This window comes from Sceloporus undulatus, chromosome 2 (genome assembly GCF_019175285.1).
Source record: "Sceloporus undulatus isolate JIND9_A2432 ecotype Alabama chromosome 2, SceUnd_v1.1, whole genome shotgun sequence".
Lineage (NCBI taxonomy): Eukaryota > Metazoa > Chordata > Lepidosauria > Squamata > Phrynosomatidae > Sceloporus > Sceloporus undulatus.
Genome location: NC_056523.1, coordinates 101447309 through 101465578, shown reverse-complemented (window position 1 = coordinate 101465578; position 18270 = coordinate 101447309). Strand labels below are relative to the sequence as shown.

General features: G+C 41.1%; 1 protein-coding gene across 7 annotated transcripts in view; it reads left to right on the top strand.

Annotated features, from left to right (window-relative positions):
- Window positions 1-18270, top strand: part of RAPGEF6 (Rap guanine nucleotide exchange factor 6) — a 159978-nt gene that overhangs the window by 52840 nt on the left and 88868 nt on the right. For 6 of the 7 annotated variants that reach the window (XM_042449260.1, XM_042449261.1, XM_042449255.1 and 3 more), the window contains exon 2: window positions 7548-7679. In XM_042449260.1, the coding sequence (XP_042305194.1) occupies window positions 7548-7679 (132 nt within the window). Of the gene's footprint in view, window positions 1-6744; window positions 6874-7547; window positions 7680-18270 lie in introns of those variants that run through there. The other variant, XM_042449259.1, reaches the window with a different exon arrangement.

The following is an 18270-nucleotide window of genomic DNA, read 5'->3' as shown; positions in this document are numbered from 1 at the left end:
AGCTGTAGCGCCCTCCTTGTGGAATGCCCTCCCTGAAGATATCCGCCTCAGTGGAACGGTGGAAGGCTTTAAGAAGGCTTTAAAGACTTATCTCTTTCAACAAGCCTACCCTCCCAATTCCATCTAAGATTCTACCTCCCCTATTGTTTCTGCAGTTTGGTTTTAATAGATTGCGATGTTTTTAACAGTTTTTTATCCGATGCTTTTACTGTCGTTTGAATTTAATTCTATTTTAATATGTATTTTATGATGTAGATTCTTTTTACTGTTTTTACTGTTTGATTAACGACATGTACACCGCTTTGATCGTTGGAAAAGCGGTTTATAAATAAACATTTATTATTATTATTATTATTATTATTATTATTATTATTATTATATAGACACAGAAACACACATGCATACATCCACACCCATATATATATATATATACACACACACACACACACACACACACATACATACATATCTCCCACACATACACATATATACACCAACACATCTATTTATATATAACACACACATGCTCACACACACATGCACACCCACCCACAGATATATACATATAGATATTAATTGGAAATGACTTGCAGGCATACAACAACAAGCATTTTAAAAGCACAGAAGATACAGAGAGGCAGCATGGTTCAGTGGTTTGAGTTGTGTGCCTGGAGACCAGAGTTTGAAGCCCTGCTCATCCATGGAAACCCACTTGGTGCTCTTGGGCAAGCCACACTCTCTCAGCCTCAGGAGGAATCATGATAAACCTTCTCTGAAAAACTTTGCCAAGGAACCTCTATGATAGGTTCACCTTAGAGTTGCCATTGTCTGAAACGACTTGAAGGCACACAACAACAACAGCCCTCTCTGCCCCCGAAAGTTTGGCCATAGAAACCCACTGGGTTCCCTGTTGGGAAAATCACACTGTCTCGGCCTCAGGAGAAGACAATGGCAAAGGCAAAAAAAAGCCCCTCTGAGGCCCAAAACATAAAGCAGAAATAATCCAGTTTGAGCCTGCTTTAACTGCCCTGGCTCAATGCTAGGGAATTCTGGGAACTGTAGTTTCGTGAGACATTTAGCCTCTGTCAGAGAGCTCTGGTGCCACAATAAACTACAATTCCCAGGATTCCTTAGCACTGAGCTAAGGCAGTTAAAGCGGCCTCAAATTGGATTATTTCTGCAAAGTGTGTTTTGGGCCTGAAAGCCCCATGATAGTTTTGCCTCAAGGTCTCCATAAGTTGGAAATGGAGGCGCACATAACCACCACCATCACCACCACCACGTGGCTGCCTCCTCTCTCCTACTCTTACTCAAAGGAGGGGAAGCGGCGGGGGGGGGGGGGAGAAAAGCGGGGCCAGAGATTTTGGGTGTGAGAGACAGAGAGAGAGGAAAGAGAGAGAAGGAGAGAGTTGGAAGCAAACTGTGGGGAGAAAAGGGTAGAGGAGGCTGGAGGAAGAGGAAAGCAGAAAAAAACAGAGGAGAAAGAGGACAAAGGAAGGAAGGGAAAGGCAGGGGTTTCCCTTCCTTTCTCCTCCGTTTTTTCTCTGCCTTCCTCCTCTTCCTCCCGCCCCTGCTGCCCCCGTTGTTCTACTGGGCTGGCCCTGGAATTTGCCTCCAACTCTCTCTCTCTCTCTCTGCAGAAACTGTCCTGTCTGCCTTGCAATCCAAGTCCTTTGAACCCATGGCCACAACTGACTTCAGATTCTTAACTTGGAAGACAACCTTCCTTGTGGCCATCACCGCTGCCTACCGTGCGGGCGAACTCTGTGCCTTGCGGTGGGATCAGCCTTTCCTTAGTTTCCATAGGGATAAGGTTGTTCTCCGTATGGACATTACCTTTCTGCCTAAGGTCGTGTCAGAACATTATTATACCGACCCTGGCCTCAAACCCGACCACTGATGCCGAATGCAGTTTGCACACCTTGGATGTTCGGAGTGCTTTGGCCTTCTATTTGAACAGAACTGCGGGTTCAAACCGTTCCGAGAGACTTTTACAATGGTACTTGGAACCAAAAAAGAGATTACCTGTTACTGCGCAGAGGCTTTCCAAACGGGTGGCTAGTACCATCCACCTCTGCTATGAACTTTTAGGCAGACCTCTCCCAGCCGGGGTTCGGTCTCTGCAACTAGGGCAGTAGCAACATCCTCCACCTTCTTGACTGGAGTCCCGTTGGAGTATGTCTGCAAGGCTGCTGTTTGGCCCAGCCCTTGACTTTCATTAAACACTATAGGCTGGACATCAGGGCCAAACGGGATGCAGCCTTTGGGAGGGCAGAGTTGGTTTCAGGTTTACATTGATTGCACTGCATTTCATTTGTTTACACGTTTGAAAGGTATGAATTGGCTTGGTTTACAGCAGGGGTCGGCAACATACGGCCTGCGAGCCGGATCCGGCCCGGCGAGACCTTGGGACCGGCCCCAGCCCAGTCCTGCCGCCGATTGCCACCCCTGCCGCAGCCTTCCGTGCCTGGGGGCGGGACTTTCCCGGTTTGGGGCGGGTCCGCACGGTCCCGCCCCGGTTTGCCCTTTGTCCTGGGTCCCCTGGCCCCCGGCAATGGAGGCCAGGCAGGGGAAAGAGCCTTTCCTCTTCTATCTCCTCCTCCTCCTCTTCTGCCTCCCCTTTTTCCTCTTCTTCTTCATCTTCTTCCTCCTCCTCTTCTTCTTCCTCCTCTCCTCCTCCTCTTCCTCCCCTTCTTCATCTTATTCCTCTTCCTCTTCACCTCTTCTTCTCCTCCTCTTCTTCCCTCTTCCTCCCCTTCTTCTTCTTCTCTACTTCCTCTTCTTCCTCCTCCTCCTTTTCCCCTCTTCCTCCTCCTCTTCTTCTTCCTCCTCTTCTTCTTCTCCTCTACCTCCTCCTCTTCTTCTTCCTCCTCTTCTTCTGGTGTTTGGCCAGAAAGGGAGCTACATTTCTATCGTTTAGGAATAATGCCAAATGTCCTCCATTTTGATCATGCCTAGAAACATGCATTTATATTACCATTTTTTAAAAATCACATTTTTTTTCGTGTGTCCTCCATTTAAAAAAATTGTGTCTTGAAAATTTTGTCCTACATTTGCCCTACATTTGTCCTGGTTTGGAGGTCCTGACTTATGGCAACCCTATCCGCGCCGCTCCGGGCACCATTTTGAGTTCGGCCCCCCCAGTTGTCGGAGGGACAGCACCCCCCCCCCCCCCCCCCCAGCTCAAAAAGGTTGCCTACCCCTGGTTTACAGCATTCCTACGGTTTACATACTGGTCTTGCATGACCTAATGTGCCTTATGACCTGAACAGGTTAAAGTACTATTTATTTAAGTACTAAAAACAGCTGACACAGTTTTTTGGTTCAAAGTATCTTTATTGTGATTAATAAACGCTGTTTTATTTGAACCTTACTTTGGTGTCATGACACTCCCTCCATCACTGACCTAAGCTTGTCAGTTTCAACCCATTTGTATGATTCGCAGAGACTATGAAGGAGGAGGACAGGTTGCATACCTGTAACGGTATTTCTTCGAGTGGTCATCTGTGAATACATACAAATCCCGCCCGTCCTCCCCTCAGTGTCCTGCTCTACATTGGCTCATTCTCATGTCATTCACGCAGCGTAAATTTCAGAACTGGGGAAAGAGCGGGAACGCAGGGACTTATAAGGGATGGGTGGTGCTGCCGCCAAAAAGTTGCAAAGTTAACTTTGCCCAGTGATTCTAGAAGTTTTCCTAGCACTTCACAGGCGCAGTACAACCCAAATGAATGTATTCGCAGATGACCAGTCAAAGAAATACCGTTTTAGGTATGCAACCTGTCCATACTTGTCTTGTGCCAGCACTTCGCAAGGTGTTGGTTATTCAGCTGACCTACAAATTAGCTTGAAAGGACCTTCCAGCTCGAATTTGAGCCCATTCCATGCATTCTGCATTTCTGAAGGGTGTGCCACTCAAGCAAATTTGTCATGTAGCATACCCTTCATTACTTGTTACTGAGAAGGCTCAGGGTCTAAGAATGATACTGCCTTTGGGGAGCTGTACTGTGTTCCAGTTTGTCTAGCATATACTGCATGTCTGTTTGCCTTGCATGTTATTTTGCATTTGAATTCTGTCCTGTGTTTATATGTTTCAGGAGAATTTTGTTCATTGAAACAATGATTCTATGATTCTATGATACCATTTGCTCGGTATGGGTGGGTGGCATGATGTTCACATTTGATGTTCTGCTTTTGGCTTAATGTTCAGTAAATTTTTACTTATTTGCAACAACATTCCTGTCTTCTTCTTGTATGTAGCTTGCTAGTTTCCAGTTTGTGTGAGATACAGTTCTGGGTTCCCCTTCTGTTTTCCCCTACACACTGTCCTTAGGTAAACTCATTAGCTCTTTTGGTTTTTCCTACCATCTGTACGCCGATGGCACCCAGTTGTATTTTTCCACCCCTGGCCTTTCTCCAAGACTTGAACAGCAAGTTTCGTCTTGTCTCTCAGTGGATGCGCCATTGGCGTTTGAAGCTCAACATGTCCAAGACGGAGCTTCTTGTCTTTCCTCCTAAGTCCACCCTTCAACACTCCTTTTCTGTCTCTGTGGACTGTAACAGAAATTTCAGGAAACTTAAAGATCTAGGCCTGGCATAGCAATGATTGACAAGAGGACCTAGTAGATTGAAAATCCATAAGTTTATTTCCAATTGTCGACAAAGGAAAACATTGAACTCAGTGGAATTCAAGTTCCAAAAAGCTGAGATCCCAAACAAGACAAAATGGCTCTTTTTATATTATTGAAGACAAAGAAGCTTCTTCAATACACCTGATTGGCTAATTACAATTTAAACATACAGAATTCTTACAATCAGAACAGAAATACATGCATACATTAAAACTGCATCATCACTCCTTACCCCCTCCTTTAGGAATTTAGTAGCTTTCCTTCTAACCTTGCTTCTGAACATCAACAATGTATCCTTATCTTAGTAGTTTATGTTATGTCTTTTTTACTGGTGCCAGCTTCCATTTAGGTTAAGATGCACTCATTATTCCTTTGCTCTAGTTTTTTTCTAAACTCCAAGCCTCTGTTTTAAAAACCTATTTTTCTTTAACCAAAGTAACTCCATGTTTCTATGGCTTTTTATTTCAACAAGGAATTTCCACCACAGGACAACATTTCTATTCAACCAGTCCAGCAAGCCCGCAGTCTTGGTTTTATTTTCGATTCTTCTCTGTCGTGTATCCCTCAGATCCAGACCACAGCCAAGGCTTGTAGATTCTTTTTATACAATATTGCCAAAATCCGACCATATCTCTCCGCCTCTACTGCCAAGATCCTGGTCCATGCCCTAGTGGTCTCACAACTTGATTACTGTAACGTCCTCCTGGCTGGGCTTCCTCTTTCTCACCTCTGTCCTTTAATCTCTGTCCAGCATTCAGCTGCACGCATTATCACTTCCACCCACCGCTCTGACCACATCTCTCCTGTCTTGGCATCCCTTCACTGGCTCCTACTCCCTTTCTGCATTCAGTATAAGATCCTGCTGTCGACGTTTAAAGCCCTCCATGGGCTGGCCCCTCCTTACTTATCAGACCTTATTTCTCCTCACCTTCCCACTAGGGCCCTCCATTCTGGTAGTCATGGTCTGCTGTCCCAGCCCAGGATTTCCTTTGCCCCATCTCGGATTTGCCCCTCTTCACTTGCTGCCCCTCACTCCTGGAACCTTCTTCCCCCGCGAGCAAGAACCATCACTTCTTTAACCAGCTTCAAAACGGAGTTGAAGACTATCCTGTTCAGAGAAGCGTTCCCAGGCATTGCATAATTGTCGCTTGCTATTTGACGTTCTTTGTTGCCTGTTTTATTGAATCATTTCCTGTATTGCTATGTATTTTATATGTATTATCCTACTAGAGAGGCAGGCTAGCTCCAACAGGCCTCCCTGGAAGAAGTTTACCCATCCATTAAGAAGCCAAGCCCTCCCTCCAGTCCATCTGCCTTGGTCCAGGCCTTGGAGGTAGAGAGGAACTGCTGGCCCTCATCCCCTTCCCCACCACCACTCCCTTCTCTTTTTGTGTCGTGTCTTTTAAGATTGTAAGCCTGAGGGCAGGGAACCATCCAATTAAAAAGATTGTATGTACAGCGCTGTTTATAAATAAAGGTTAATAATAATAATACAGACACCACAAAGGAGGACAGATTGCATACTGGTAACTGAAGTTCTTTGCATGGTCATCTGTGCACTCAAACAACCCTGCCCATCCCCCTCTTGTAGTGCCTTGCTGGTCCCTATAGATGGCTGCATTAGCATCCATGTAACTCATGATTTTGGCAGCAAGCCCCATTACATAGGATTGCTGCAAGTGGGCAGGGTTCCTGCCAAAATGGTTTTATTATATTCTAGAAGGTTCTGAATGGTGTTCTGTGCAGGCATAGGACTACTCATCTGTGTGAATGCACAGATGACCACTTGAAGAATTACAGTTACAGGTGTGCAACCTTTCCTTACTGGGTGAAAAGAGCACATGGAGGTGAGTGTGTATGTCAGATGTTTATCTTGATGGAAATTGTTGTGCTTTGTCTATGCATGCTCCTCTTGCTTTCTACCAGACAGCAGCTGTGGCCCTGGGCCAAAAAAGTTGTCATCTCCCCCCACCCACCCACAGACGCACTTTTAAGGTTTAATCTTTTTCTTACTTTTTATTGCTGGGGGGGGCAGGGATAGGGAACTACTTTCTTTTAAAAACTAATTGAGGTTTGGAAGTAGTGCATGATAGGAGGTGGAGTCCAGTGGGTGTGTTCTCATAATGGAACCATCATTGGAAATGAAATGGTGCTATTCTCTCTCTCTCTCTTTTTCCTTTGCATCCCCTCTTTCTTGTGCACTCTTAGGAAGATTTGGAAACCCTTTGGACTTGGTTTTCAGGTGATGTAGAAAATGTCCATTAGCACAGTATTACTTCTAGCTTCTCTTCTTTAAATTACAGTTTGTCCTTGGTATTCACAGATTTTTTTATCCACGGATTCAAGTACCCATGATTTGAAAATATTTTTAAAATTCCATAAATTCCAAAAGCAAACCTTGTTTTTGCTGTTTTATATAAGGGACACAATTTCACTATGGCATTGAGCACACAGATTTTCCGTTTTCACGGGCCCTGGAATCAAACCCAAGGGCCCACTGTACATTCTGCTTTTGTCTGAATATGAGGTCCAAGGTGGCTTACAGGGAAGGCTATAACAAATTACAACTAAAACAATGTCTAATAAAAATGTTAAAAATTTAACACGTAAAAAGTAATTTTAAAACATTTTAAAACATCCTTAAAATATAATAAGAATAAAAGTCCATAAAATACGAGTTTGCTTTTTGTTTTTTCGAATATTAGAAGAATCAGAAGTTGTAGTTACCGTCAAGGATCATTTTGGGATGGCAGGAGAAACAGTCCACTACTCTTGGGTTTGAACTGTCTCATTCTTCTACTGTGAATACATGCTTTCCAGTTTTTTGTTCTTTTCTCAAATATTGCTAAGTTCAAATATTCTTTCAGTTGCTGCTAAATCATGTTTGTCTAATATTGCATATATTTTTGCTTCTAGCTTCCAGCAGATCTTACCAAGATGCACCTCACAGATGGCCAACATCCACAGGTGACGCATGTTCCTTCAAGCCAATCTGGCTGCAGCATTGCCAGTGACTCTGGGAGCAGCAGTTTGTCTGACATCTACCAGGTAAATCTCAAATTTGCTTTAACAGTTTTTTAAGTACAAGGCTCTAGACAGCTGCAGCATAATACCCACTCATGTACAAGGATAAAACCAGGGATGGTTACATGAATGTGCATAAATGGTTGACCATGAATGTGACAGTGTGTCTTGAAGCATTCTAGACTTTTACTAATTGTCAGAAAAGGTCTTTATAGAGCTTTGTAACCACACACACACACACAGAGTTTCAGAAGACTGAACACAATTACAGAGTTCCACTGATTGGGAAATTGGTAAGCCATGTTACTAATTATGAGAGCTGTGTAAGTTCTGAATGAAAAAAATAGAATATTTTCAGACATATAACAACAGGGTTGGGGCCTGCATGATTCTGTCCCATTTTCCCTTACATGCAAGAGAAAGAAATGTATAGGGCTTAGTTGCAGTGGGACTAAGGGAGGCCAGACACTGTTTTGTGAGTTTAAAACAGCCACAATTTTAGTGCATATATAGGGATGATACATCCAATAATCAAGCCCTTAACATAAAAGAACATACAGTAGGAACATGTCTGCATCAATGGTAATACATCAGTCTTTTAAGCAGTTAAACATAAACCAGTCATAAATGAAGCACAAACCAGCTATAAATCAATCATAACTGAGGTCATAAAACAATTATGATAGGGTCATAAATTAATCATAACAGTTATAAATCATTCATGTTTACCTTCATAAATCAATTGCTGTAATAATGTTTCTTGTCTATCCCCGCCCCTAGAATTTTATTGACGTGAATTGTGATGAAGCATATACTGAAGCCCCATGTGAGAGTAACTCTTACCAGCCGGTAGGGAACAATCAGGCTCTAGTTAGTAGACTGTGCGTAACAGCAGGATTATACAACACATAAACTAAGTAAAATAGCCTACATATAACAACCCTAAAATCCAACCCACAGGGAGGGTGAAAAACCCATGCTCTAATAACATGGGAAAATTCCCGCCCAGCCCCTAAGGTGACCAGCTGCAGTCTGAGGATGTGGAGTACACTCAGTAACATAAAGGATGGGTGGGATAGGTTGATCAATGACCAGGCTCCAAATGGCAGGATTCACATGGAGCTGGCCTTTATATGGCTGTCCAGATCTCGTACAAAATCTTGTTGTGCTCTGGTTCATGTGGCCAAATCTCAATTTCACCAGTCATTGAGAGATTTGGTATCCCTCTGTGTGGTTGCACAGAGGGCAGCAGTAACAGCAGTAGTGCCATCTCCCCAGAGGTGCCTCTTTATTGTAAGGATAGGTCATGTTAGCAGAAGTGTAATATTGCTTCTTGTTAGTGCTACTGTTTATTCTCTAATTTAGAACTTAAAATTATAGTGCAACCAAAATTAAGTAACAGTGCATTTATACATTCACAGGTTCATAATGTGCTTTCATCACAGTTGTGTGAACCTCTCTAAATAGAAAATATGCATTGATAAAATCATGATGCTTAGTCATTGTTTTTGAGCCTCCCATCAACCTCTGGCATTGCTGGTGAAGGGAGGCAGTTAAGGATTTCCTTATTCCCCCAGTCCCCATTTCTAGAAATGTGAAAACAAAAGTGCCATAAGATAGCAGCTGTTTTGTTGCTTTGAACCACTGAGGGAGAATGAACATGCTGTACTTGACTGATCTATTACAGATTGTAACAGGTTCTCATGTTCTTAAATAGGAAAGGGAACCACTGAATTCTATCTGTACATCACCACTCACTAATTTCCCCATGTCACTCATTAACTTAGTGGGAAGTTACTGAGGGGTTTAACTTGCACTTTTCCTGACCTCTGATTCTGCAGAGACTTTCCCCCATGTGAGATGGGAATCCTGTACACACTTGTGTGCACACACACTGAGCAAAGTAACTGAAGAGAGAGTGAAAAAGAGATCTTTTAAGGAAAGCTTTTATTTTAAGCAGTCAATCTTATATTACAGTAGTAAGAGGGTATTTCAAATGTGCAGGCACCTTTCTTCAAGTAATGACAAAGTTACAAAACAGCTTAAGTCATATTCAGCTGAGGTTAGAAAGAAAGAACATAAGCCCTACCATGCCTAACCAAACATTCTTACTTATAGACACAGATAGTGTTCTGCGTCTTTGGATGTTCTTGGAAGTCTGGACCTCTTTGTCCAGCTTATGACCAAGCTTCCCTAGGGATAGTGAGGCAGGCAGCACTTTCACTACTTCTTCATAAATCCCGAAAGCAGGTTACAAACCACCACTTGGGACGTCCTCAGGACGTCCCAGTTTAAAAAAGGGGCGTCTCTTCCAGACGCCCCTATTCTTGTTACGGACTCTGTCCGTAACAAATGGCGGCAGCCGTTCCACACGGCCGCCGCCATCTTGACATAACGGACGCTGTGCATTCACACGTCGCGCGGCGCTCATGACGTCGCGAGTGTGCCATTGGCGCCTCATGGCGTCATGAGCGCGCTGCCAGAAGAAGCTCCATTTTGAAGCTTCTTTTTTGCTCTGTAAGGGAGCCGCGCGGTTTGGCTGCGGCGGCTCCCTTGTGGAGCAAACAGCAGCGCTGGGAGACCGCCGCAAAGTGGCGGTTTGTAACGCCTCAAAGTCTCTCAAGTCTGTCCCGAGTCTCTCTTGTGCCTCCTGGCACCATGCTAGTGAACTGCAGATTGGAATGTGCATTCAGTTTGGACTTATAGCTCATATAGCAAATATTGAATATCATGAGCTGAAAACTAAATCTGCGAAGTTGTTAATGTGAAACTGATGAGGTAATAAATCAAAATTAGTCTGAAAGGACATAACTTTATATTATGTCCATTAACATTGCATGGATTAGTTGATTACAAGCTGGCTGCATTTCAGCAAGAAAAGATAACATTTTTAAAAAATATATACAGTATTTCATTAACTTATAAACCAGTTAAACACATTACTGTACACTATAAAAGTGCAATACATTATACTAAACTACACATACAAATACGCAGTGATAAAAATGTCTTCTGCCATCACCTAAACCACCCACCAAATAAACTAAATAACACCCCCACACACAAAAACACGCAAACATAAAACAACACTTAATTGACTTCCCACCCTCCAAATCCAAGAATATAAAGCTGAATGGTAATTATAAAGAATGTCTCTATAATACTAACACTGTTCATTACTGCTTCTGATCTAAAGTATAAAAGATAGTTCTTAGCATCAAATCTCACAAATATATTCTTCCAATTTTTTATTTTAATGTAAGGCAAAAATAATTCCCAATATTTTTTTAAAAAAATCTAAAGATTTTCTTTTTAATCGGTGTTGCCAGCTTATCTGTCTCAGCTGTTTCAAAGATGTTGATAGTCCATTCTTCTTCCAATGGCTTATTTTCACTTTTCCACTTCTGGGTTTATAGCAGTCTTTTTGCAGTAATTATAGTGTGCTGCCTGGAAATTAATTCTCTTGAATTTGTCTTTTGCAATAACTAACAAAAAAAGCTCTGGCTTCAACTGCATTTTACATCTTAACATATTTTGCATCCATTTCTGAATCTCTTTCCAGTCTCTCTTGGCTTTATCACTTGACCACCCAATGTGGTAAAAAGTACCATCATGTACATCATATTTCGAACTTGTATTTTTAATCCCGTGTAGATCTTAGACAGTCTAGCTGGAGTCAAATACTATCTATACACCATCTTGTAAAAGTTTTCTCTAAGATCATAACTCAAAATGTACTTAAACCACCAGTCCACATTTCCAGCTCAATATTATATCAAATGTTTTGAGCCAGTGTAACTGTACAATACTTACTGTATTTATCCTCAAGTTCTATTTTTAACAATTTATAAATTTTCCCAATCAAACGTTTATCATCAGTACATAAGTTCGATTCAGATTCACTTTTTTTCCTTTCAAAACCAAAAAAGATTTTTATCAGGTTTATATCTTTCCAGCAAATCTTTATAACGATGCCAGTGGAAGTCAAGTCCATCTTTGACAAATTCCTCTTGAGTTTTAAATCTAACTTCAGCATTGTTCTACTTTAATTAATCTCTGTACACAATCTGTTTTTCATGAGTTTGTTCATCTATTCTATAGAAGGCTTTTTTGATAGAGGAAGATAATTTTTAACAATAAAAATATACTTAAGTATGTTCCAAGTTTATTGTGGGCACAATTTCTCTCTTTTTGTGTGTCCGCACATGTGTATGTGTGTATATAGGGGGAATCTCTATACTCTCTTGGCACTCCGTTGAGAGGAAGTGCCAAAGACCTGCAGACGCCACTGTTTTTCTGCCCAGCAATTTCAAAAAAGCCAGAAGCAGTGCTGCAGCAGAAAGAGTAGAGGGGGTCAGTACTTGTTTGGGGTGTTCCTGAGACAACAAAGCTCTTGACTTTCACAACTTTATTCAGAGAAGGGCATGGTTCCTTTTTTTATAAGAGTTAAGGTACAGCACTTACATTGACCCATGAATATGTTGACCTGTTTTGGGGGAACAATATTTTTACTAAAAATTGTAGACTTAGACATGAGTATATATAGTACATATAGCCCAGTGATAAGGTAATATTCAAGGGCTCTCATGTATTTCGTCTGAGTTATCTGTGTTCCTCTAGAAACAATTCAGCCAAATTGAAGTACCTTTGTAGCTCCTGATTTCTGTAAAAAGGGTTTTAAACATGTGCTTAACTTTACCATTGGAATTGATGGATGCTTTGATTGTCTCTAATTTTTGGTAATTAATTTCTTAATACTTTGCCACATGAGTGTTGTACTATGGGGGTTTATCTGATGATTGACTCCATCACTTGATTACAACCTGTTGCAGCATTTTCTAACAAACGTTTGCTAAATAAATATGTTAGAAACTGAATACACTTTCAGAGGAGACCAGGGAAAAGGTTTTTCCCATCACCAGTATCAAAGGATTTGTGTGTGCGGGGAGAGATAAGTGGTCCTGGGTAAAATAGCTAATTTATTAGACATAGCAGCCATAGAGGAAATTCCAAGGAACAAGAGATACCAAGGAGTATATTCCCTATTCTTTACTGTTCGCAGATGCGATGGAGGATACAGACCAGTTCTGGATCTGGAATTTCTCAATGGATTTGTCCAATACAGGTGGTTCAAGGTTGAGACTTTGGTCACCATTTTGGACAATTTGGAAATGGACAATTATTTAATTTCTGTGGATTTGCGGAAAGCAGATTTTCATTTTTAATGCATCCAGATTGTAGGGAATACGGAGGACATCACTTCCAATTCAGGGCCCTGCCATTTGGTCTAGCTTCAGCTCCAAGGATTTTCACTAAGGTTTTGATGCCAATAATAGCATATCTGAGGCAATATCCAAATGTATTTTTTCCTTAGTGAGTGCTTACAATATGTTGGACAATAACTTAGTGAGTGCAAGAGATCACAAAATGGCAGGGCATGGATTCTTAATAACTTATGAAAAGAATCATATAAGTGCAACAAAGATTATAACTTATTAAGGATTATTAATAAATACAGTGGAAGGTTGTGTGTATCTTTTCAAAGGAAAGTGAAAATACAAAAGATGATAGTGGAGTTGATACAGGTGAAAATGGTAGATCTCATGTATTTGACAAAGGTGCTAGGTGTTTTAACATCAACAGTCCAATTGGTTCTATGGGCAAGATTTTTGCACCAGATTGCTCCAAAAATTTTTCTTCACCCATATCAACTTCTGCTAATAATGAAAAGGCACATTCTGTTGAAGGTACCCTAGAAGGTAATGATGGATTTGGCCAGTTGGAGGAAAGAGGAGGCCCTCTGCAAGGGCATTATGTTCATTCCACAGAAAAAGGTAAACAATGGATACCAGTCTCTATGGCTGAGGGGTCCATTGCTTGATACTGTTAAGCAGAGGGCCTGTGGTCAGTATTGGAGAGAAGTGGCATTCATTGGATACAGAAAGCAATAAGAATCTATTTGTGGAAAACTAAACATTTTAGAATGACTGAGGCACTGTTCATATATTACAATCAGATTTATTTGGGCCAGAAGGCATCAGAACAGATAATGTCTTGAAGGTTAAAAGCCTGTATTTTCATTCAATTGGGAGACAATTGAATGAAAATACACGCTATGTGGTTAATATATTAGAATATTATCACCGACATAATGAAAAACAAGTAGGATTAATTTTTTTAGATCTCCAAAAAGCATTCGACTCTGTGATTTGGGAAACATTGTTTAAGATTCTAAAAGATATGGGGATAGGAGAAAATTTTTGTACACGGATAAAAAAGCTATATAAAAACCAGAGAGTTAGCATTTTAATTAACGGAGATAGAACACCCCCCCCCCAAATATTAAAAAGGATACAAGACAGGGCTGTCCTCTCTCACCCCTCCTTGTCCTAGTAGTTATTGAAACATTAATTAGAAAAATTAAATTGGATAACAATCTGAAGGGGGTAAAAATTAAAAGAAATAGTCATAAATTGAAAGCGTATGCAGATGACCTATTTATAAATCTTGAGGAACCATTAGAGAATATCGAATACTTAATGAAGATTTTAGAAAACTTTGGGAAGGTAAGTGATTGCAGAGTAAATCTGCAAAAATCGGTGATCACAACAAAAAATATGAGCAAGGAACAAACAGTGGAACTAGTTAAACGTTCAGGAATTGAAGTTAAAAACAAAACAAGATATTTGGGTGTAATAATTACTAATAAAACAAATGACCTGTTTGAAAACAATTATGGCCAAGTATAGAAAAAAATCAAGATGCAACTAAATAATTGGAATAAATTACATTTATCCTTTTTAAGCTGAATTGTGGCCATTAAAATGAACATTATCCCCCAGGTACTATTTCTTTTCCAAACACTTCCGATAGTAATATCAGATAAGATTTTTAAAAATTGGCAGAAAGACTTATTGAATTTCATATGGGAGAGGAGGAAATCCAGGATCAAATTCAAGGTTCTACAAGATGCTAAGGAAAGAGGAGGGTTAAAGGTCCCAAATATCAGAATTTATTATGAAGCTAACTGTTTATTATGGTTAAAAAAGTGGGTAAATCTGCAGGACAAAAAAATCTTTAGAATTGGAAGGTGAAGATCTGAAGTTTGGTTTGCATGGTTTTCTCTTGGATAACAAAGATAAAGCAGATTCCGCAGCTAACAACCACTGTATTAGGCAAGCTTTACTAAAAGTATGGAAAAAACACAAAGACAGAATAGTTATCGGTCTACCTAAATGGGCTTCCCCTTTAGAAAAATACAAACAATATCTGCTGGAAGTGTGGTAAAGCTATAGACTCTTATTTTCACTGTTGGTGGTCGTGTGAGAAAGCCAAAGAATTCTGGAAAAATATTAGTGGGGAAATAAATAAAATTCTAGACATCAAATTGAAAGTAACTCCAGAAGCCATGTTATTGGGTATGATTGAAGAACATTTAGATAAGAAATATGGTAAAATTCTAATGTATATGATTTCTATTGCTAGGATATTATATGCGAAAAAATGGAGAATGAAGGATATATCCAGTTCAGAGGAGTGGTCTTCATATTTATATGAGATGATCCAGATGGATAAACTTTCATGTTGGCTAAAAGAAGACTCTTGGGAATCTGTATCTAGAGAATGGAACAATGTGTCTAACTATATTAAGGAAAAATGGGGTGATACACTGTTGTAATGGTATAATGTTTTTGAGCAACCAACAGATACTGTCTCAGTTTGCTAGATACGTCTTTTTATCCCTATTACTAAAATGATACATAGATATAAATTGCTGTAAATAAGGAATAAGTGAGAAAATATACTCTAAACCCCCCTTTTTGGGTATAATAGCAAGAAAGAAATTTTAGTTCTCAGCTGGCTGGGTTAAGGCAATGCTATGTGTTTGTTTTTTTACTTCTCTTTTGATAAAGACAATCTAGATTCTGAGAAAACTTACTTTACATCTTGAATTAACTGATAAGAGAAACAGCAGATAATGAAAATAGAGTAAGAAGTCTCTAAGGTAGAAGAGAAAGGATCTTCTCATAACTAAAAGGTGGTGGAAGTCATTTTTTTAAAATATGTAAGTTAGTGTGGTTGGTTATAGAGGTAAAGGGAATAAGTATGTTGAGAATGTTAAGATAAGAGAGAAATAATATGAAAGGATATGTTATTGGGTGGGATAAAGGGAGGGGTGCAGGGAGGGAGGGGATTTTGTAAGATTGACATGGAAAAAAAACCCTGTATTTTCCAGAGTTACAGCCTGGGAAAAGTTGCATGTTTCATGCATTTGTGGACTCATTCAGTAAGGTCGATGGCGACAATGGTAGCCTATATAGCGTCAGCTTCAATTGAGAGTATTAAATTTAGGGCTAGTCAGGCAGCCCTTAGGTAAGAAAGTACTGCAGGCTGTGGTTAACAATTCTGGATAAACCCTTCCTATTGTTGGTGGGTTGGGTATATCCCAAGTGTTGTGGGCTGTTCCTTAACTCTCACGGAAGATGAATTGTTGATACTTACCAAAAATGATCAAACTCCTCATTTGTGCCCCTCGGTCTTTCATGGACAGCAAACCAGGAGAGACATAATGGCATGCGTGGGGAAGCATCAGTCGAGCCCCAATATTAGCAATGTTTCTGATTTGCAGAGGGAGGGGGTCTGGAACGGGTGCCCCACCAGTTGGAAGGGACGACTGTATTAATGTTAGCATTGATAGTAGTGACAGTTTTAAGAAAATAGTGCTCAAATTATAAAATAGTAAGAATGGCCCCATACAGACAGGCCAAAATAAAGCTGTTTCTGGTCACTTTGGAGGTATGCTGTTTAAATGATGCATGCATCCTAAGAGTCCAGAAGCTGCACCAAAGCTGCGCTCCAGTCCTTAGGACTGGATTGTGGCTTTGGCACGGCTTCCGGACTCTTATGACGCATGCATCATTTAAACAGCATACCTCCAAAGTGACCCGAAGCAACTTTATTTTGGCCTGTGTGTATGGGGCCGATGTTATCCTGAAGAAATGACAAAACTATGAAAGAAAACTGAGGAGAGAGGAGTTGGAAGCAACAGCAAAAGCAGTGTGGAATTTTGAGGATCCTACCTGTCGAGGTTGGCACGACGGATAAACTCAAGTTTTGTGGACTGTTCTTTCAGTCTCATGAGAATGATCATTCTTGGTAAGTATCAACCACTCATTCCACGCTTATATATATTTTTCAGTTTGTTGGTTGTAAATCACCATTTACTTCCTTCCCTCTCAGTGTAGTTTTTTTCTGAACATTTATAGTTTTCCTTCCTATATGATAGTTGTTGTTATCAGTTCTACAGTTTTTCCCTGATATTTTCTAAATTTATTTCATTTTGTACCTGAGTTATATAATAGTGGTCCCAGTTCTAATAAGATTTGTCTTATCTGTTTAATTGAGAGAGAACTGGGTTACAGCAAGGAGGGGTGTGGAGATGTGCATGGCAGGCCCGTCTCCTTCCCACAGCCCGGTTCTCCCATGGAAAACCGGCCCGTGGCAAGCAGGGGCGGGAGCATGCCCCTTCAGACCGGAAGTCCCTGTCTCTTCCAGCTGGAAGCACTGGGGGTGGGGCAGGGGGTGCTGTCTCGGTGTCACCCCCCTCTGGGGTGTTACTCAATGCGGTCCACCTTCCCTCCCAGTGATGCTACTGGATACCATTTCGGTGGGAGGATAACAGCATTTCGTGCAGTCATGCTGGCCACATTGACCACAAAGTCGTCTTAAACATCGTTGGCTCTTCAGCTAATGGAGATGTGCACCACCCCTTACAGTCAGACACAACTAGATAATCTTGTCAAGAGAAAACCTTTACCTTTTACCTTTTAGTACAGTAGTTATATACGATAATTATATCTGTCTGTTTTTATATTTAAATATATTTAAGTACCGTATATACTCATGTATAAGTCGACCTCATGTATAAGTCGAGGGCAGTTTTTGGATCCAAAATCATGGATTTTGATATGACCCGTGGCTAAGTCGAGGGTCAAACACTGGAGGATGTTACAAAACATCTAAAGGCAGGAACAAAGCACCACTTTCCTCCCTATATCTCCCTCTCTGGACATGGAAAAGGGGAAACAAACCTTGGCACGCACATACACACTTCCCCTTACAAAAAAGGAGGAAAGACCCCACTCTTTCTCTGCCTTTCATCCCAGGACTCCCAAGGCTCATAGCTTGCAAAAAAGGAGGACAGACCCCACTATTTCTCTGCTTTCCATCCCAAGGACTCCCAAGGATCAGGGCTTGCAAAAAATGAGAACAGACCCCACTGCTCTCCACCCCAAGGACCCCCAAGGATCAGGGCTTGCAAAAAAGGACAGACCCCACTCTTTCTCTGCTCTCCACCCCCAAGGACCCCCAAGGATCAGGGATTGCAAAAAAGGAGGACAGACCCCACTCTTTCTCTGCTGTCCACCCCAAGGACTCCCAAGGATCAGGGTTTGCAAAAAAAGAGGACAGACCACACTCTTTCTCTGCTCTCCACCCCAAGGATCCCCAAGGATCAGGGCTTGCAAAAAAGGAGGACAGACCTTTCTCTCTCTTTGCCTTTCAACCCCAGGATCCCCAAGGATCAGGGCTTGCAAAAAAGGAGGACAGACCTTTC